General features: G+C 37.5%; 2 protein-coding genes across 4 annotated transcripts in view; one reads left to right on the top strand and one right to left on the bottom strand.

Moving 5' to 3' along the window:
* LOC143448924 (grainyhead-like protein 1 homolog) overlaps positions 1-9,355 on the top strand; it is a 28,967-nt gene extending 19,612 nt beyond the window's left edge. For both annotated transcript variants that reach the window (XM_076948876.1, XM_076948875.1), the window contains 16 exons: positions 374-495; positions 837-973; positions 1,104-1,223; positions 1,807-2,030; positions 3,507-3,589; positions 3,942-4,012; positions 4,465-4,576; positions 5,026-5,174; positions 5,285-5,386; positions 5,543-5,612; positions 5,895-6,095; positions 6,240-6,373; positions 6,949-7,035; positions 7,168-7,290; positions 7,417-7,481; positions 7,699-9,355. In XM_076948876.1, the coding sequence (XP_076804991.1) occupies positions 374-495; positions 837-973; positions 1,104-1,223; positions 1,807-2,030; positions 3,507-3,589; positions 3,942-4,012; positions 4,465-4,576; positions 5,026-5,174; positions 5,285-5,386; positions 5,543-5,612; positions 5,895-6,095; positions 6,240-6,373; positions 6,949-7,035; positions 7,168-7,290; positions 7,417-7,481; positions 7,699-7,825 (1,927 nt within the window). In that variant the 3' untranslated portion in view covers positions 7,826-9,355. The remainder of the gene's footprint in view (positions 1-373; positions 496-836; positions 974-1,103; positions 1,224-1,806; positions 2,031-3,506; positions 3,590-3,941; positions 4,013-4,464; positions 4,577-5,025; positions 5,175-5,284; positions 5,387-5,542; positions 5,613-5,894; positions 6,096-6,239; positions 6,374-6,948; positions 7,036-7,167; positions 7,291-7,416; positions 7,482-7,698) is intronic.
* Positions 9,356-16,350: 6,995 nt separating this feature from the next.
* LOC143450024 (carbohydrate sulfotransferase 10-like) lies at positions 16,351-18,639 on the bottom strand. 2 transcript variants are annotated; one of them, XM_076950411.1, is made up of 6 exons: positions 18,436-18,639; positions 18,156-18,355; positions 17,575-17,720; positions 17,139-17,346; positions 16,764-16,944; positions 16,351-16,689 (listed from the first exon to the last, which is right to left on the bottom strand). In XM_076950411.1, exons 2-6 carry the CDS (start codon positions 18,220-18,222, stop codon positions 16,497-16,499), a joined length of 795 nt encoding a protein of 264 aa, XP_076806526.1. In that variant the 5' UTR covers positions 18,223-18,355; positions 18,436-18,639; the 3' UTR covers positions 16,351-16,496. The 2 variants fall into 2 exon arrangements, with proteins under 2 accessions (XP_076806526.1, XP_076806525.1); XM_076950410.1 differs by having other exon boundaries at positions 18,156-18,639.
* Between the last annotated feature and the right edge of the window lie 2,676 nt (positions 18,640-21,315).

The raw sequence follows: 21,315 nt of genomic DNA, 5'->3' as shown, positions 1-21,315 counted from the left end.
GTATGTGCGCAGGGCCGGGTGTTTTAAACCCATTTTACCCTCGATTCTTGAAATAACTCATAAGCGATAGTATCGTAAGAAATTAGTCAGCTGTTTAAATCATTCTACATTTCTGCAAATTATATGATCAGTGAGAATGTCTTTTTTTAACGATCCCGGGAGAAATTTAACCTTTAAGAATGCCCTTTAGATACAAAACAATGCTCTCTTTCCATTTTACTCTCCTATTCCTGTCTTGTATACGGTTAGTCGATCAGTATCAGCAATTCTCCGAAAATATACGCCAGTGCAGTAGGTTTTGAATTTTTAGAAGATATGGAATGAGTTCAAAATCATTCCCAATCAGTTGTCTCACTCATCTTCATCTTTGCAGGTCATCCTCCTCCTGTCAGGATGGCGACTCCTCCGGAACAGGGATGCTTTCAGACGAAGTGTCAATCTTGTCTCCTGTTTCCACGGTCGGGTCAAGAGCGCCTTCCCACGTCGCCAACCAAGGTACATGACCTAAATACTTCGATTTAGCAAACCACCAACCGCGGAGCGATTGTAATTTTCCATTGCAGCGAACTTGCGCTTTCAAGGCAAGTCTGAACCATGCTGCCGTTTTTCAACTATACGCCGGTATGCGTAATCCCGACTGTTATTAGCCGAGACTCGAAATAATGAAATAATTACGTCAAGGCAAATAACGTAGAAATGAGTTTGAACTCCTCAAAAGATAATTGTAAGCAACGAATATTAACTACCTTGATCCAGTTTGTACCGGTTACAAACATGAACTAATTTCTTAACATATCAAATACGACCTATGATCATTTTTGATTTTTTCCACGCAGCACTAGGTACCCCCTTGAAGGACACCATATCGGACGGAGTCTTTTCCCCCACCCAGCTTAGTCAAGGTGTTAGTGGGTGCAATGATGACGTCACACCTCTCACAACAGTCAAATCGGAGTCGGCTTTACACCCCGAGGTGAGGTTTTAGAGTGTTCGCGAACCAGCCACGACATTTTCTCGCCCTTGTATAGATTCCTATCATGTAGGATGCATATTGTCCTAACCTTCTCTTCATCGCATTGGATCTACTGTTTCGTACATTTCAGACAACCGCCGCTAGCTCATCTGACTATCTCAACATCGGACGTGCTCCTCCCAATGATTTGAAGATTAATCAGCCGACTTCGGAATCCCTGATGTCGGAAAACAAATCCACTTCTCCCCATGTATGAAAAATGTGCTAAATATAAACAATATGTTTTACAGTCGACGCCATTGCAAACTAAGAGCCAGAAAGCATAAACTTTAAACAAAAAAATTAGGTTGACTTAATTATATTGGTAAAACCTCAAAATACTTAATAAATCGACCGAAGTTTTAGTTTTGAATGCAGATGAATGCACATAAACTTCAAGTGAACGATTAGAAGCACACCATTTGAACCACAAAGCTCAAATTTGAATTGCTACAGAGTAGCATAGTGCTAAACATTCCTTAATATGATTAAGTTATTTAACATCCGATTTCGCAATGCTCCCATTCGTAGCACAAAGTTTGTGCAATCATGATAAGATGAACGTGATGGTCGTGGGCTATTTTTGGCAAAATATACATTCTAGCTGGAGATTTAATTCGTCTGGCTGAAACAGCGTGTTTAAGCGTAGCCATGGATTAATACATGATTATATTTGCGGCCAAATAAATAAAACAAAGGCTTGCTTGGAGGCGACCACAAAAACTGCAGGTGTGGCGCTGCAAGCTAAAAGAACTTTTAGAATCTAAAACGTGCGTTTTCTACTCTTTGTACAGAAGCTAAGCTTCGGCGATTACGGTCACAAATATCATCTTCAATCTCCGTCCAGAGTAAGCAGCAGACGGCCTTCTTTATCCATCAGAAACCACAACAGCAGAGAAAGTGGAAATGTGTTCCTGTCCACAGTATCAACGGATTCACAGCAGTTGGGGTCACCAGTTTGCAGCTTGACGAATATGTTCGGCCATCAGCTCGAAACCCTCCCTCCGGATTACGTCGGGTAAATTTTGTCGCCAAAATAGTGGATTGTAAATTTTGACAGATTAAGTGGAGGAAATGTCCAATATAACCAACAGATTATTATACATTAAAATCACGCAGAGTTTACGGTCATGACGTATACGATGTTATGGCTTACAATCAAAATATTGTAACGAGCGCCGCTGCTAATAGGTAAAAGTGCCATTGGAAATTATTAACCTGAAACTATGAGACGTGCCACTGATGCGTTTATTGAACCGTGACGTAATGCCACGCAAACTCTGAAAATTGTTGTGGTTGGTTAGAAACATTCAAATAAGTTTGTCAGACATTACAACTTTTTCGATTTTCTGCCAAAATATATGGTAGTCGTGTAAATCTTGAAACTTAATTGTAACTCTTGCTTTCGGTGGCGTTTAAATTATATACAATCCAGTGTCTGCAACTCATGTTTGTAGTTTTGGCTCATACTTATTATGATGATTGCTTTTTGCTAACCATAATTTTTAATTGTATGTTTGGCACAACATCTTAACTACTATAGCTACAGACAAAAGTTGAAGGTTCTTAAAAAGATAAGAATACCTAATGTACACATGTCAGCAAGCTAGGCAGAGTTGCACTCGCAAAATTATTAAATTGCATATTTCACTCGTGGTAATTATTACGCCGAACCCAGGTATTCAGCTTACATTGTTATTTGCCAAAAGGTGGCCTGACATGTTATTTTAAATTTATTTAGCGCAGCGATTGTCGAAGTATGATTGACCGGATTATGATTTCAGCAAATTCGGAGCTTTATTGCCCATGTTTTTTTCTCCATAAACTTCTCTGTTCAGCAGGGATGTGCATACGTCATAATTGCAGCAACAACGTCACATCGCTTCACGGTTTACGTTCACATCAACGCAGTAAAAGTTTTATAGCATCCTTATCACAAAGCTGCTGCGTCCGGGGCACGCCCAAGAATTAAATTCCACAAGGCTTCGTGACGGCGCCCGAAGCCACGGCGAAGTTTTTGGCCGGTACGGCGCAATTTTGGCAATGACACCGTTCCGACCTTTCGTCAACTTAACAACCGCAAACAACGTAAGCTTAAGGGTAAGGACGTAAGAATAGTTACGCATCGCACTCAGCTACCGTTCTAGGAAAATTATAATTTTCGCTGCAGGGTTATGACCGGTCATGTCTATCGTCATTCGATCAAAGGATATGGCTCGCAATTCCGAGGTTAAAGATTTCACGATATATTTTCAGACTCGCCACTATGTCATTATTTGTAAGTTAGTTGTCTGCAACCGCTTTATCGTAAAATTGCATTTGCAAGTTATAGAAAAACGATAACCTGGAATGGTTTGTAAGTTGCTTATGCAGATCAAATTTTGTCAAAAATTTGAGTTATTTTTCTCACAAGAAAGAGCTTAAGACCTACGTCCATATTCGGTTGCTTACTCATCCTTGCCATAAATTATATTACAATTGTTTTTTTTTGCAGAGAGCGCTTTGAATACACAATGGAGGCGCCAAAGTCACTAAAACAAAAGGAAGGCGAGCCGACCATGTCCTATATAAACAAAGGTGAGAGTGTTTGAGTCACTTTGCTGTACTTTTCCATGAAGTCTTTTCGCAATAAGCATTGATTTAGTTGGAAAAGTTCACAGACAATTGCGGACGTGTAATAAACGCCTTAGTTGCCGGGGGGGCTAAGCTTGCGGCTTTGAGTTAATGCCAATATCGTGACAAGCATTTGCTTGTCATTTTATGGAAAATATTTTTTCCAAAATTACTGGCGGGATCGAAACAAACAAGCAATTAAAAAGCAGCATGATTGCCAAATCCACCTGTTCACCGGCCAAACAAATGTTTTAATTAAAAATCCTTTCATCAAAAGACACTTTTCTACAAACAAGCTCAAAACGTTTATTTTTAGGCCAATTTTATTGCATCTCTTTGCGGGAATGCGGCGGCCAGGTTGCAAAGTTCAAAAGCACCCGCTTTACGGTGAGTTACACTTCATTATATGTCATTAAGTTCCTTATATGGGCTTGAAATAGTAGCAGTTTGTTTACGGTTTGATAATTGTTTCGTTTCACGCAGCCAATTACAGGTGATTATACGTTGTTCAATTTACCTTCTGCATTTTGCGACTCACGCAAGCAAGCTGTAAATTACCTTCAGTGACTTTCGAACAGACACTCCAAAATAAAATCACAAAACTTGTATCCATAAATGTATTCTTGTAGTCGTTTCTGTCAACATTTTATGGAAAGCTTATAACAATTGAAGGGATGCCATCTGATCTATTTACGCCAGTAGTTAATTTCATATCCTCAACGAATTTCATGAAATGAAATCAACGATCCAATCCTGATGTTGGCCAGAGATTAACTCTTTCTTCGATCTGTTCAATTTAGAACGGATGTATTAATACAGTTCTTACTCTGTTTTTGCAGAGTGTTGTGCAGATTGTATTTGGAGATTGTAAACCCGAGGATGAACAGATTCGCCATTGGAAGTACTGGCACGCCAGGCAACACACCGCCAAACAACGGATAATAGATATCGGTGAGTTGTATACAAACCAGTCGGTTTGGGAAAAAATTTTGTATGACATTCGGCACGTTTCGCTGTCATTTTCTGTGGATTGTGTTGTTTGCGGCAACGAATAAAACCGACTTGGCCTGGGACAGGCTACACGAAGATTAATCTAATTCGACGATAACTCATAGCAAAGATATGTGAGCGCATATATACTGTATACTTAAATGTGTTAATTAAAAAACTATTGCGTGTTATAATGGTGTGTTTTCTCGTCTCTGTCTCATATGCCAACATAGATCGATTAAGCGGTAAGTTTTGATGAATACAATGTTGTGATGACATTGCTGGATACTTAAAATCATTTTCTGTTACAGTTGTACGACCTCGGTATAAAGGCAGGGCGTGTCCAGCGTATTATTTTTTGCTACTTTTCCACTTTGTGCGATGTTCAAAACATATTTTATTACCTCCAGCCGACTACAAGGAAAGCTGCATGATCAGTGACATCGACGAATTCGCTCACAACGCGATTCGATTCAACTGGGATGCAGCAGACGTTGCCAAGATCTTTGTCAGCTGTAACTGTCTCAGCACCGACTTCAGCGCCCAAAAGGGAATCAAGGTAGGTCTTGTCACAATCGCGATCTCTCCACCCGACAGCTTATATGCAAATTTTGCTGGATTCCTTTATTCTCTTTATCAGTCGGTTGTGAGTAAATTGCATCATCTTAGGGTCTCCCTTTGCTCATGCAAATTGATACCTACGTCGACAACAGACGAGGGGGTGTTCCTGACCACAGAGGCGTATGTCAACTCAAAGTTTTCTGCGATAAGGTAATTTTGATGATTGCGTTGACGCTTGTGTTTATTTTGATGACTAACGAGAAAAGAATTTTATACAAAATTTATGTATTTGATTTTGGCTCTGAATCTTATACCCTTCAGCTGTAAATTGTTTTCTATCTACAATAAGTGATGTCTTTTTTAAAGGGCGCGGAAAGAAAAATTCGCGACGAAGAACGCAAAGCAATGAGGAAAAGGCAAAAAACGTCATCAAAAAGTAAGAGAAGCTGTTGACGAAAGACGTCGAATTTCTTAGTTTAGTGACACGTTTTTCAGTGCCATCACGCACTTATGCCAATGATTGTCGTGTTTTTAACTTCTACTTTCACTGCTTGATTTCAACATCAAAAATGATTCAATAACCAGATTTAGCAACACTAATAAAACAGCAACTGATATATTAATAAAAATCATGACAAACACCACGAGAAACTACTCGAAATAGAGCCCGTAAGAAAAGCCTTTGTCATGATGATAATTTTAATCCTGTTCCATACAGCAGGAGCGGTTACCCATCATCGCACGTTGTCGCCCGTCGACATAAAACCAATCATCACCACATCTGGAATTAGTCATTCCCCGCAACCACTTGTGACCTGTCCCAACAGTCTGCCGTCGCAGAAAAAACAAGACACGGTGATCTTTAAGACAGTTACCGACTGTTCCGTTCCCGCCGTGTACTTCGTGCCTGACATTTACGGTAGGTATATTTAACCCTAAAACTTACAGTGTGCATAACGCATTGCTGAGATACTTAGTTGCGTAGGAGTCTTGAAGTCAAACAACAAAGCGCCACATACCGTTAAATCTACAATTGGTGTTAACCTGCCATTTCTAATTTTAGCCAATTCGAACAGCATGCGAAATCACGTGACCCTCTCACCAGGCGGTCGTCTGCCAAGCGAACCCGGTTTCATCGGAGGAATGCTGACGTCATCCGGAGGTGGAGAGTTGGAACAAGCTTTTCTCTCAAGCCAGGTATGATTTTAATGTATCTAGCTAAGATGTTAATGTTCATTATTGTCAAATGTCGTCATAATTTCTGCGCTGGAGGAGCAGTGAGTCCGTAAATTATTTATTTAAGCTAGAATAGCTTGAATGTTTTATCTACAAGAAGTTCACCGAATTATGACGACTGTTTCTTGTTTAAAGTACAGTACATTTTTGAAGCTTATTTTTATGTGTGCAAGTTTGCTAGCCTGATGTTATTAAGCGCTTTAAAAGTTAAATCCCAGTTTATTATTATATTTATAACACATAAATGGTAAACGAACTAGACTTTGCAAAGTTTACAAAGCTCTAGCACACCATATTAACGCCTTTTATCCATGTCAGCATGGTGACTACATGCCTTAATTTCTTGCTGTTTATTGTTTTGGTTATGTAACACCGAGATTGCTGACGAATGGTCGAATTCTTTGAGTAAAACTGTGCCCTAGTTTACAATACCTACTAATGTAATCACGTGCGTACTACTATACTAATGTAACGTAATGTAATAACGTGCACTGCATTCGAACACGGTTATTAATTCTGTTCTTTGTGTCTCACAGATAGAATACTTCGATCCACTTCATGGGGGCACCAAACGCTCACATTCGATAATCAGTTCCGAAGAAGGGGATTACCCGCCAAATAAGGTGAGCGAATTATTCTCATTCGCGAAGAAACAATGATTTTTCTTTAACAGTTTCAACGAAATACGGTGGTATTCTATAGTTGCTTGAAATTTTTCACTTTTTAACCCATACCAATGACGTCATTGTTAACAGATGTCGCGGCTGCTGGAACCTGACATCCCGAAAAAGGTTCTGCTTTACGTCAGAAAAGAAGGTAATGACGTATACGATGGCGTCATGTTGAAGGAACCTTCCTTAAACGGGTTAAAAGAAGCGGTGGGTATTGTGACGTGATAATGCTTGGGCGTTAGTTATTTTACTTTTGGGTCATGCTGAGAATTCTTTTCACAGATTGAAATTTTATGTTTTTATATGTATTTTCTTATTTTATTTTTATATCAGCTACAGGAAAAGTACGATATTACGGCGGAAAAAATTACCAAGGTCTTGAAAAAATCTAAGAAAGGGTAAGATTATCACGAGCTGTGCTCTGTTTACAACTTTTATTACTGTCTGACGTGCTTTTAAGCAATTGTAAAAAATAAATTTGTAAATATTCAATCTAGCAACAAGAATGTTATGTATTTCATCGTGGTTTTCCTGCGTCCTATGTTTGCAAATATTAAATACCGATATATATATACTAAAGTTGAAATTAATATTAAAACTATAAATAAATTTCAGGATTTTGGTCAACGTCGATGACAACATTGTGCGTCATTACAGCAACGAAGATATATTTGTAATAGACATTGCCACCGAAAAAACGGGCGATGACGTCACGTATAAAGTTACTCTCAGCGTCGTCTGAGGCTGGTCACTTTTAACGCGCAATATGGCGTCACGCAGAAATTGCGTCATATTCTCTTGAAAGTCCTGGAATATTGGAACACAAGTTTTTTTCCGGTGGTTGACTGCACATGAGTCGCATGCCATTCGAAGTTATTTACACTCGTTCAGTATGAAATCAATTTGCAGTCGAAACCTTTTTTGAGGTTCAACCTATGTAGATACTTTTGTACGTTTATGAGCATATATGCATTGTTTTCGTTTATAAAACCGTCAGCCTGAGATTAAAAATGTTTTCACAAACGCCGCAATGAGATTGGCACCGTACCAAGCATGTCGAAAGTTATCACGTAAATTTATACTTTACACACTTGCGTATACAAATGTTATCTTCCCCATAATACGGTCACTGTACATACATTTGAATATGCACAGAAAGTGCAGTATTACAGTCATGCTTGAACTATGTCAAGCAGTGTTCCCTCTTGCAAAAATTTAGAATTTATACCTTGTCGTTTTATGCTTACCAGTGTTTACCAATTTCGTCACGTGTGAAGCTAACACTCTGTATATATAGGAAGGTTTTTCTCTCCGTGCGACTTTTTAAAAATAAAGAAAACCGCTGCCTTTCTAATAGCAAGTTTAAAACTTTCTAATTTTATCATATTCACTGTATTTTCTATCGCTGTTTACAATTCGTGGTGCTAAAGCTTCGGGAAAGTTTAACCTATAAAATAAATATATAATTTTGAAATTTTACTAATTCCGGAGGTCTTTTATAAGATCACAGGATATTCGTGCAGTACAACCCAAGTTATTTTGTCAACAACTGTTTCATACAATTTCATAAGTTCATTTGCTTTGCTTGAAGTTATGCCTTTTTAACGTGCAGATGCTTGCGTGTTTACGTTTAAACAGGCATACACGGCCCGCCCTTTACTTGAACCATTTCAGCTTAAAAGCACCCTCTTTAAATTTGCGCCTTCATGAGATTTGCTTTCTTTTTCCTTGTAGTGCTTTTATCAGCTTTTCTTTACAAAAACTTTTTGTGGTTAAATATACTTCTTATGTTCTCGTGTCGAAAAAAATCAAGTTTAAAATTGTTTCATGATCATCTCATAAAAATGTCCCATACTTTACTTTGTATCACTGACACTTATTAAATGAATGTGATCTACGATACAAAATTTTATTTGTGGTATATTGTTCAGCGCCTAATTGTTCCAAATGAACTTGCTGCGCTGTTTGCTATAACTGCAATGGTTACATTTCTATTTTATGGTACATGTATAAGACCCGTATAACAGACTGGTTGAGCAGATATTGACAACTAGTTAACCAGTGATAGAGCAAAACCGTTTTTCATTTTACCGATAATCTCAAAACAATGAGATAAAATTTTCAACTGTTTTTTTTTTTAAAGAGCGTTGCAATGTTTCCTTCTCGTGATGTCAGCATGGTTGGTGAATAATAGCTACGTCGCCCAATTAAAGCACGTCTGATCGATCAAATAAAATAAAACATAAAAATAAGTGATGAAAATTGCCAGAAACGCTTGTAATCTTCCCTGCAAAGGTGATACCAGAAAACTTGTCAAAATTTTTAAGCACAGAATGTCAGTCACGCTTACGCGTTTTCTCCCTGAATTTTGCAGTCAGTTACTCAATTTGGTTCCTAATGTTCTATTGAACAGAGCTTGTGGTATTGAGTTTAACTTACAGTTTTAAAACTTACATTAGCTTGTGGTGTTGGCATGGAGTTGGTGATGTTTTTATATAACCGTTGATTTTAAGTGCAAGATTATATTTGTACCCAAAGGTACACAGAATGGAAAAACTTGCACACTTATTACGTCATAAAGGGTCATTTTACAGGCTGTCCACCAAACATTAGAAAAACCTCTGAAACAAAAATTAAGCTTAAGTACTGCAATGCCAACACCAGCGCCAACACAAATGAAATAAACATTTTTGGCATTTGGACTCAACGTACGAAGAATGGGTGTGGCGTTTTATGCTTGATATTGCACGACATTTCAAGATTGCTATTCAGATGACTATTTTTAATTATTGTAAGGTAAATTTAACAAGCACTTTCATAATCTTTTGCAGTATGGGATAACTTTTGTTGCATTAAAACAATGCTTTGAATACTATGAAAGATAAAAAAATAAGAGCCAGGCTTACTATGATTTATTGTGTCATCTATAGCAAGTGACAAATATAAATATAGTCAAGAGTTTTAGAGGAATTAAAGCTAAAGTTTGGGTTGTGCCTGAAAATTTAAAAAAGCACTGCTCTATTATGATAAAGTTTGTGCAATCATGATAAGATGAACGTGATGGTCGTGGGCTATTTTTGGCAAAGTATACATTCTAGCTGGAGATTTAATTCGTCTGGCTGGAACAGCGTGTTTAAGCGTAGACACGGATTAATACATGATTATATTCGAGGCCAAATAAATAAATAATACAAAGGCTTGCTTGAAGGTGGCCAGGAAAACTGCAGATGTGTGTATGCATGATAAATATGCCTTTAAATTTTCTACTCTTACACAGAAGCTAAACTTCTGCGACTATGGCTACAAGCTTTTGATGCTGTCTTCGACGACAGTAAGCAGTGGACGATCTTCTTTATCCATCACAAACCGCAACAGTAACATCAGGGAGAATGGAAATGTGCTCTAGCTCATATAATCTCTATGGATTCACAGTAGTTGGGGTCACCAGTTTACAGCTTGGCGAATGTGTTCGGCCAACAACTCAAACCCCTCCTTTGGATTACGCCGGGTAAATTATGTCGTGAAGCTATTTGATTGTAAATTATGAACGGTTTAAAAAGAGGAAGCATCCAATATAACCAACAAACTATTATTCATAAAAATATCTTAGAGTTTGCAGCAATGGCTTACAATGGAAATATTGTAATGAGCCCCGCTGCTAATAAGAGATTATTTACATTAGTTTAAGGCGTGCCACTGATGCGATAATTTGTCTCAAAAAGCACTTCGGAAAGTCTGAAATAGGAACATAATTTTTCTGAACTATGACGTAATGCTATGCAACTTCAAAAAATATTATGGTTGGTACAAAATGTTCAAATAAATTCACAAAACAAGATTAAAGTTTAACCAAAGTAGGTGGTAGTCGTAAATGCTGAAACTTAATTTCAACCCTTGTTTTTGGTGGCGTTCTGACTATACATTCCAGTGTTTGCAAATCATGTTTGTACAGTTTCGGCTCTTACTTATTATGACGATTGCTTTTGGCTAACCATAATTTTTGTTTGTATGTTTGGCACAACATCTGAGCAACTACAGATCCATATATAGACAAAAGGCGAAGATTACGTATCATGATTGCTTTTCGTTAACCGCAAATTTTAATTGTAGGTTTGGTAGGCCATCATAGCAGCAGCCATTTAAATATTAATATAGATAAAAACAAGGACACTTAATGTACAGATGTGAGCAAATTGCAACATAGTTGCACCCGCAGTATTAGTAAATTATATATTTACAGTCTGCTCATAAGTACGCCGAACCCAGGTATTAAGTTCACTTTGTTGTTTGTCCAAAATTAGTCTGACGTGTTGTTTTAAGTGTATTTAACGTTACGCTAGCCGAAAGATCATTCATCACCGGGTTGTCTTCATTGCCGAAGTATAATCTGCAACAGCTATTTTCCGCCCTTATTGTGTTGTTTGATTATACATTGTTCTGTTTTTTATTGTTTACTTATTGGTTTCACTGTTTTCAATCACGTTGTTGCTTTCCAGTCGATTTTTCTCTCCGAGCTCTTTAAACCGTTTGACCTTTAGTTTTTAAGCAATTCTTGCCTCTAATTCTAACCTTTACTGGAACAGATTATGCACTGCATTACTGCGCTCCTGCCCATTGCCACATTTCGTCTATTTAATTTTCACTTTACTTGTAAATTATAGGGTATATTGACCGATCTTCGGTTCTTTGCCTAGATAGGCTTTCGCCACTGTTTGCAACGGTCACTGAACAAGAACTAGTGTCGAAAATGCCTTGCGCAAGATCATTACAACAGTAGCACATTGGGGTATTGAACCCGGGATACATTGTCTTGACCCCGGCGCTTGAGCCGCTGACTGGAGACCAGAAAACGAGCTAAGAAATGTCAAAAACGCCTGAGTGACGTTTTCTTTGAAAAGTTGATCCAGACATCATGTTAAAAATTGCGAAAAGAACCACTTGGCCTGTGAAAGGGTTAAATATTGTCAAAAGCGCGGCACCCTCTCCCGCCTTGTCTGGGAAAATGGGGGTAAAGAAAAGATTTAAAAATTAGAATTTACTGCATACAACATATCGAATATTCATATCGGATGTCGAAAGTCAAATACCCCTGCGCGGAAAACGGAATTTCTTTGAATTGTTATTTACGGACCACGCTCACCACCACCCACGCTCTGAGTTTGAGAGCAAGAAGTATTGAGACCATTAAATTAGTGAAGTTCATTGGAGAATGACGAAGTGATTCGCTTTTATTACTGAACCATCCTCTCAGCGGGTGTAGAATTAAGATTGTGAGCCTGAGGCCACAAGGTAAAGTTCAATGCAGGTTTAACGTGTAATTGAAATACACTTTTACACTTTATACCACACCATATCATATTCCACTTAATGTATTTATATTTGTCGCACTTTTACAACACACAACAAACCTAAATATCACTTTAATGCTTTTTCGCGACAATCCATACAGTACATGAGATTTAAAAACAAGCTGTTTTTTTGAAAAGATCGATTTTGTTTTCTCTGTTACGAAACAAATGAACAACTTAATCCGACAACATCACTTAGCAATTGAAGTAAATAATGATTATACAATAGAACAGAAATCAATTGCATTGTTAAGGATTTCAATTGAGTCGCCCATGTTTATGTCGTGAACTACAACAAGCTACAAAAAGATGCCACAGATAAACAAACTCGCGAGCGTCAATTAACGGTAAGTAATTTGTGTTACAAGAAATCGTCATGAAAGATAAATCCCACGGAGCCTAGCCTACTGCTTTCGAGATGATGGAGGGGGGGGGGACATTGAACTGAATAGATTCACATATCCACATACATGACAGCATAACATTGTCTGGACACTAATACATTTTTTATTTTTACGATAATTATTTATGCGTAAAACCTTTACACTGGGCCATTGTTAATTTTTCATGATAGAAGAGAGAGTGTTTTGTAAGCAATTGGCAATTATTCGTTTAAGCAACGTTATAATAAAGTTCTTTGAACGATTTACCCCCACCCTCCCCCCTCATAGTTTCTTCTTACTTGTTTTCGGGCCAATAAAAACGCTTCCCAGAAAGCCAGTTCTCACACTAAACATGAGAAGGTGAGATTGCGCTGTTATATGTGGAAAATCGCACCCACAGTACACTACCATACACAAAGATTTTCCACCGATAAGTACATTCAAGTATGCTGCTATAGTTTTTGTTGCCAGTCAAACGTAAACCAAATCTTTTAACTGCTACAAATGCCACTGATTTTAACACTGGTTTATGATAAGAACAACTTTGGTTTTTGCGTATATATGGTCATATCCTCACATTTTTGAGATCATGTGTCAATAATCAACGAAAGCATTTGAATAATTCAAATACATGAAGCTTCAGAAAAGCAATTTTTTTCAAGGAAACAATATCATATTTCGTATTTAGAGTATCTTTATTCCTATCAAGGACAAGTCAATGAAATATTTTGGTAACTCTACCTTAACAATATCTTGCACGATGGTCAAAAGTTAAAAGTCATTCAGGATCAGAAATTCTGTTGTAAAAACAAAAGGAAAAAATTTATAAGGCTTATATGACTTTTGCAAGTTCACAAATATATTAGCGCGTGTGCCCCACAAAGTTTGACAAGCCTGGATAGGTAAAGGTTTTCTTATCGAAGCTTATCAATCCATCTTGTTTTAAATTGTTTTGGAACAAATAAAAAATGACTCTATATGACTGCACCCAGAAAGCCAGTTTTCACAAATATCAGGCAGTTAAACAAAGACATTTTATAAGTAAAGTTCACCGGCAAAACTGGTAACTATAACATATCAGTACTGAAAGAAATTTTCTTGGGTGATATGCTTTATTGTAAAGAATGTATGCACTATAGTGTTAGAAATCAACCACGCATCATATATAATTATTCTAAGAGATTTTTTTACAATCACATCTGATATAGCGGTGTTCCTATGCAGAGAAAAAATAGTGAAAAAATGCTTAATTAGTTTGTAAATCTGGAAAACGTTTTTGTGTTACTTTGCTTTTCCTACAATTAAAAATCTTGTTATTCTGGTTTGAATCTCTTGATAGTAATTTCCCTTGCACTAGTTTACTACTAAAACCTCCATGGAATTTGATCTGTGTTGCTCAGGTTACCCTTGGGTAAAGGAATTGCGATGGGAGCTCCCCCGAAATGCCTCGATTATCAGTGCCGATAATAAGGGTTAATATGGGTGCATAACTAGATGTTTGAAAGTGAAATTATATTTATACAATACAGTAACTTAAACAATGGCTGCGATGGTAACAAACAATGGCAAATAAGACAACTTGAACCGGTATAGTTTACTGATAAAGGATCGCTGTTAGCCGTCGATTCAATTGCCTTGTAAGTTAGCAACTCAAAGTGAAGTTAAGTCTACTACTGATTGAAGATTGCTGCGATAATAAAGAACAATAGCAAATCAGAAGCTTTAATTGTTGAAGTTACCAAGACTCTTGTGTTTTGGTTGTTTTTTTGAAATAATTTTTGTTTGGAACAATCTGTCTATTGAGAAGTCGCTGATAAACCATTACAGTTATTTAAAATATGTTTTAAATTGTAAAAATCTTTACATATATATATGTATATATATATACATATTTGACATAATTATGTTGAGCTTCGCTTTTGCAAACGGATTTCACTTTTCCAAGATACTCATTCCGTGATCTCGCAGAATGTTAACTGATAGTTTTAAATTGTCGCAAAAAGAGTTTTTTTTTTTTAAAAAACTCAACATCTAGTTTGTTCTACAGTTTAAAATACTTTCACGTCACATGTTAGATGCAAATAACATACGCGCCCATAGGTTGGCTATCGAAAAAATTGCTAAAACGATTATCTTGGTGTTTTTGGTTGAACCAAGGAATAAATGAGTTAATTTCAATCTAAAGTGAGCTAACTTGCTTGGTCAGTTACTGTTGCTTGGGTAAAGGAAGTGCGATGGAAGTTTCCAAAAACGATTAGATTGCCGCAGTGCCGATGGTAAAGGTTAGACCTAATTATGATGCAAGAATAGATATTATAAAGCAGGGGCGGGCAACTTCTTCGGTCGGCGGGCCTGATATGAGAAAATGAAGTACTTGGCGGGCCGGATTCCTGAATAGATTGGAACGCAGCTTTGTCTTATTAATGTTCATGGTCGAAAATGTTTGCTCACAAATGTATGTAGACCCGAACAGAACATGTAGATTCATGGCCATCTTTCTCAGGTTGGCAAACTTGGACTTATTCAGTGACGCAATACAGGGATTGCGGCAGAATGTGGCCGCAGGCAACATTATCATGTAAGACCGGAAACTGTCTGCGGGCCGCTCAAAATCCCGTCGCGGGCCGGATCCGACCCGCGGGCCGTATGTTGCCCGCCCCTGTTATAAAGTGAACTTGCTTATTATTATCTTGAAATATCACTGAGATAGTAATAAACAACGGCAAATACGATAACTTCAACCGGTAGATCATCGATTAACGCTCATCGCTGTTTGACGTCGTCTCGTCTCTCTCGTCGTTTTAACCCATCACAAAAAGTTAACCTGTTAGTCCGTTAGTTTTTCGGATTTGTTTTTGCAAACCTGTGATTGCGCGTAGGTTGATCACGGATAAGACCTGAAGTGCAAATTTTTCAATGTGTTTTATACTGTATAACAAATTAAACTTATTCGTTGGACGATGAGGTCACAGAGTAAATATTCTTTGCAGTGCAAATACCGTTTGCAGAAATCATGCACGGCGTAATTACAAAAAAAGTTTATGGGTTAAAAGCTAGTCTACAATAAACTTCAAGTTGTGGAGGAACAATTATAAAGGGTTGTTTTCGACTTCTGGATGGAAATGACTTTCCCCAAAAATTTTTTTTAAAAAGAGAGAAAGCAATGGATGAACAATGAAACATTATACATAGAAAGCTATAAAACTGGAAAAAACTTGTAACTTGTTTTAGCTTACATAACGCATTATAGCTTATGACTCACAAAACAATTAAACAAACCACGAATTTAATCTGATATGTTAACTTGCAGTTGGTTACTTAACATTTCATTTATCTGCATTCCACGAAGCTTAAATATATCAAGAAAACATAGAATAGGTATTGACGGTATCTTTACGGTAAAGTTACTGTTTTTATCTTTTATATTTTGAATATTATTAATAGTTTTTATCTGTTTTCTGTGAAAAGCCTTTGAGTTTTTAATCGGGTATTGAAAGCTTTAGAAATGAAACTTTTGTTTTTAGCGGCCCCTTTTCCTCGCTTTGTCGCGCATTTCAAGACAGAATCCAGAAAGATTTATCTCAACTTTATGCAGCAAACTCGAGCTTTTGTGTACACTGTTCTGTGACTCTTTGTTACGACGCGGTATGAGATAAACGGAAAGGGCTGAAAGCTGAGACTTTTAGATGAATTCTGTTGGACCAGAATAGTTAAAAAGCAAATAATCGCTTTCAAATTTTCGATAAAGACGCTCAAGATTTTCGCGTGGCAAAACACTGTTGAAATAACTTTTCATGTTGTGATGCTCCGGCGTAGATTGATAGGCCCCTTCCAAGGTAATATTTGGTGGAGCTCCAATCAACTGAAGCAAATACCTACGAATAAGTCAAAATGTAGAAATGCAGCAACATTAAGAAATAAAAACCGTGCAGACGACTCTGCCTCTAACCTAGAATCCTCTTCTATCGTTTCCAAGTGAGCAATGACGTCGTAATCTATAGCACACGGTTGACAGAGCTCATGGTATTTTTTCCAGTGATAATTGAAATTCAATCTTTCTAAAATTCCTTTAATTTCGGGTTCACTTGGATCTTCGTTTACCAAGTAAGACACAAAGTCACTAAAAGTTGCTGTGGAAGTCGAAAATTAAGGTTATTTTATACCAAAACCGTTTTAAAGGAACTTTTATAACATTGAACTATCCACGCGGAATATCCACTGTAATCACAGATGCTGTGAAGCTTATGGATGTCATAGCAGTATCCAATCAATTAACATCCACTCCTTTGCAAAACCGTTGAATAATTAATCACAAAAAACCCACTTGGACCAGGACTGTCTGTTCCGAATGAGCGATGAATGTAATTAATGAAAGGTTTCTTCCACGGCTCAGCGACGTAAATTTTGGAACGGTAGGCGGACAAGATTCTTTCAAATGGCTCACGAACAACGGTCAGCTTTAGAACGTCTGGCTTTGACAGAAGGTAAAAAATTGTTGGTCGATCAAACTGAAATAGTTTCTGCTGCGACACCTGTGGTAACGTAGCTTTTAATACCTGCATTAAAATTGTTATCACTGCGTTTCCATCCCAACTTTGTCAAGTATCAGAAAGCATGAACAAGCGTTTAATGTACAAAGAAGGTTCACGGCCAGCGGTGTAAGGCAATTTATAGCTTTTTAATTAAAGAGTTTCGTTCTTTTCCTATCCAAGGCCCGTTTAGTTCAAAGATTGAAGAAAACGGTAAAACATATTACTCACTTCTAAGTCTTGTTCATAGTTAGCTAATTTGTTAAGAAGCATCTTCCAGTTTGTGATTCCAGTTTTCGGGTTTTGACAAAATAATACTTTAAAGCTTTGCAGATAGATTACGCGGTTTCTTATTAAACTGACTTCGTCCGAATACCCTGCAAGAGAAAACATATCATGTAAAACAAAAAGATCCTTAATACAACGATTCATTAATACAGACAGCTCTTGGATTTTCAATTGACAATAGGATTGTATTGTACGGTTAAAAGAGCTGGCATATTTTAGATTAATAGCACATATACATGATGCAGCTGTTTACATTGTAATGATTAGACTTTGTTGGACACAACACCAGGAGCAAGCTACATCAAACATGAATTAAACAGCGTTACTACGGTAACTATTCTAAAATAGTTTTAGAAATTCCAGGTCTCAACAATTCCTTTTATTGTTGAAAGAACTGAAAACTAAGCACTGCAAGTATTGAATTAAATGTTAACGTTCTACAATTACATTTGGCTTAATTGTCAAAAGATCAGTAGTAGATCGCACTGCACCAGCGACTGGCGCTCAATAAACAGCAAACTTACCTTTTGCTTTGCAGATTTTTTTAATGTGCATTCTTCGTCGTGACATTCTCTCCTCCATCCTCCTCATAAAAGAGTTGCTGTCTTCTATAAATGGTCCCTTGGGAGCCCGAAGTGATGTTGAATCTTTCCACCTCAACGAGTTGTAACTTTTGGCTACAAGCTTGCTGTGATTAGTTGGTTTTTGAATCAGGAACAACGAACTGCAAAACCACGTCACTAATATTACTGCAAACGTCAGATATATCACTGCTTTTGATGTTTTGAAGGCCATATCATGTACCTGATCTCAGGTTAAATAAAATCTCAGTTGTCTGTCTTCAAATTCCCGCAATAGGTGTTTATGATGAGGCAATCTTAGATACTGTCAAGATAGCATACTGCATGACGTTACAGGATGCAATGCTAGATTCATTGTTTATTGTATTTTTGACAAAGTCAATAAGCTATTCATATAGCTGTTTATTCGCTTTCGTAGGATACTTTACGTTAATCTGTAAAACAAAAACACTTGATTTGAACACTATATAAAAATCATTGCATGATGATGGTCAATCAAGGTTACTCCTTTCAAAAAGTTAGAAGTTGAAAACGTAGAGCCACCTTGCGGTATGATAAATGTTGCTTTGTTTTTCAGATGCTATGTTACGCCATTGCCTTAATATAGTAGCCTAGTACAACACTTTTGTCTAAACTGCAACCCACTGAGACCTTTAAAGAATTTTCAGGAAGGAAAGTGATAAAAAGTTATTTGGTTAAAAAACCAAGCAATTGCTTTGACGCAAGTAACCGTGGTCTCTACAGTTATCACTCAAATACGTTTGCTGTCTCCAGTTTCTCCAGTCAAAGGGAAACGTCTGTTTATCAAACCACATTTTGCGACCGCCAATCAACGTGGTAGTACCAAGCGAAATGCTAAAAGTTTTTCACATATGGGCGCAATGATTCGCGCAAATTCAGAATAGATGGTTTTGTTTGCACCTTAGATTTGACACATTTTAAGTTTTAGTGATGCTGGCAGGCTGACCTGCTAATCATTTCATGTGGACCCAATCAGTTTTGTTTGTTTCTTCAATTTATAACAATTGGTTAATCACATTTGTGTATTACGAATCAACAAAGTATTTTTTCCGACTTTTAACGGCTCTCAAGCATGAAGCGGTTGAAAATTACTGCGCTATGTGATTGCACTCTTTAACCTAGAAACTGTATATGCTTGGTTTGACAGCCTAAGGATACATTGTCTTTGAATGTTGCCACTGTGTATTGCTTTTAAATTAAATCTTATGATTTTTAATCTACCTTGAACTTCGAAGAAAGAGTCAACAAAAAACTAAGTTATGATTTGACTTGAGTTGTAGACAGATCTTCCGGAATATTCGAAAATTTCCATTACGTCGATGATTGTTATGGGACTTACCTGATGTTATTTCAAATCTTTCGTGGTGATAAATGTGCGATGATATTAAAGGAAAAGGTTCGTGACGCGTTAATGTGACCGGCCTTTTGCTATTGCTGGTTCGAAGAGACATGCAGTTAACTATCAGATTGTATTTCAAAACGGTAAAAATTAGGCACGTCTACACAGCAGTACAGGCATCGGTAGAATGATCACTCGTTCGACAACGGGCAAAGCGTAATCACATTTATGAGTGTTTCTGGCTGAAGTCAGAAAATATAAAGGCACGACAAACCAAGCAGAAAAAAACGTAACACTCCTCCACCTCCAATAATTATCGCTTCGGCATTGTTTGAGCGTCAATTAGCATAACTGGCTATATAGGCTAAGCATGTGGTAAATACAAAGATAAGCTACAATGTAATCACGAAGCAACAGCCATTACTTTTGTTACCCAGTATGACTTTGTGAATTTTTAAGGAAATCCTTTCGACTACGTATACTAAAGTGGACCACGTAACAAAGGTTTACAAAAACGATTCTTTACCCACAGCAAAATGGTGCACTAGTGACAGAAATTATGATTATCATACCAATAATATAAAACGAAAATCAAGGTATACAGCATTTCTATGCAGATGATGTAAACACAAACACTACATTACAAACCAAAGCAAAATTTAAAACAACTTGTTATAAAAGTAATTTAAACATATGATGACTATATCAACAGAACAGCACAAACACAGTAAAGAGTATCGGTGGGTTGCAATTCATGTCAATAACACTACAAAAGGTACAAAAACGTGAGATTTATGGCTAAAGTAGGCCGTATATAAACGGATCCAAAGTAAAATAGGATCATACTTGAAACTGTGATATTTAAAACGCAAATCATCGGAAAATCGTCAAAGACATAAAATCTGCATTACACAAAAAAAGAATTAATACGTTTCGATGTCTGGGTAACGAATAAGTCGACATAGGCTTCGGCGAAGTCGACCGTTATTTCGGGAGTTACTTACGTTATTAAAATCGTTACTGTCGTGACGATTTGCAATTGACCGGTTATTAAACATGTAAGCTCCAGTCAAGGGCATGTCCAACTGCTGGGGGACATCTTCTGGGCTACTAGCTTGACTATGGGAAGGCATTCCTGTTTGATGGTCTCCTCTGCTTAGCTTAAACCTGTTAAAATGTACCCTTAACGTTCGTTCATGATTGCGAATGAGATCATTTACGGGCGGCAAAGCCTCAACAACTTTGTAGGGACCCGTATACGGGAGGTGAAATTTTCGCTTTTAATCTTTTGATATGACAGTGTTTCGCAGCATGACTTTGTCTCCAATACTTGAAACACCGCTTGTCTCGACACCGACTAATTGTCGTAACGTGCTTTCATGGATTGTCGACGTTGGTCTAGTCTTGTTTTCACGACTTCGAGGACAAGCGCCATGCGGTCTTGTAAATGGAACATTGCCGACAATGGTGGATGACTTGAAGGCTGTCCAGTCATCAAATCTGCTGGTAACCTCAATTCTCGTCCTGTTAGAGAGAAATGTTTCGTCGTGTCGACTGGCGTTATAGCTCGCACAATTTGAGGAGAGGGATTTATCCCAAGATACTGGATCGCGCTGGACATAAATCTGCATGATAGAAAGGATTGTTCTGTTGGCCTTTTCAACCGCGCCGTTCCCAGAAGGGTGGTATGCAGTGGTTCTTGATTTCTTGCAGCCGAAAACATCCTTAAGCTCTCAAAGTTTC

The sequence above is a fragment of the Clavelina lepadiformis genome, chromosome 3, assembly GCF_947623445.1.
Source record: "Clavelina lepadiformis chromosome 3, kaClaLepa1.1, whole genome shotgun sequence".
Classification (NCBI taxonomy): Eukaryota; Metazoa; Chordata; class Ascidiacea; order Aplousobranchia; family Clavelinidae; genus Clavelina; species Clavelina lepadiformis.
This window is presented reverse-complemented; position numbering and strand designations above follow the sequence as displayed.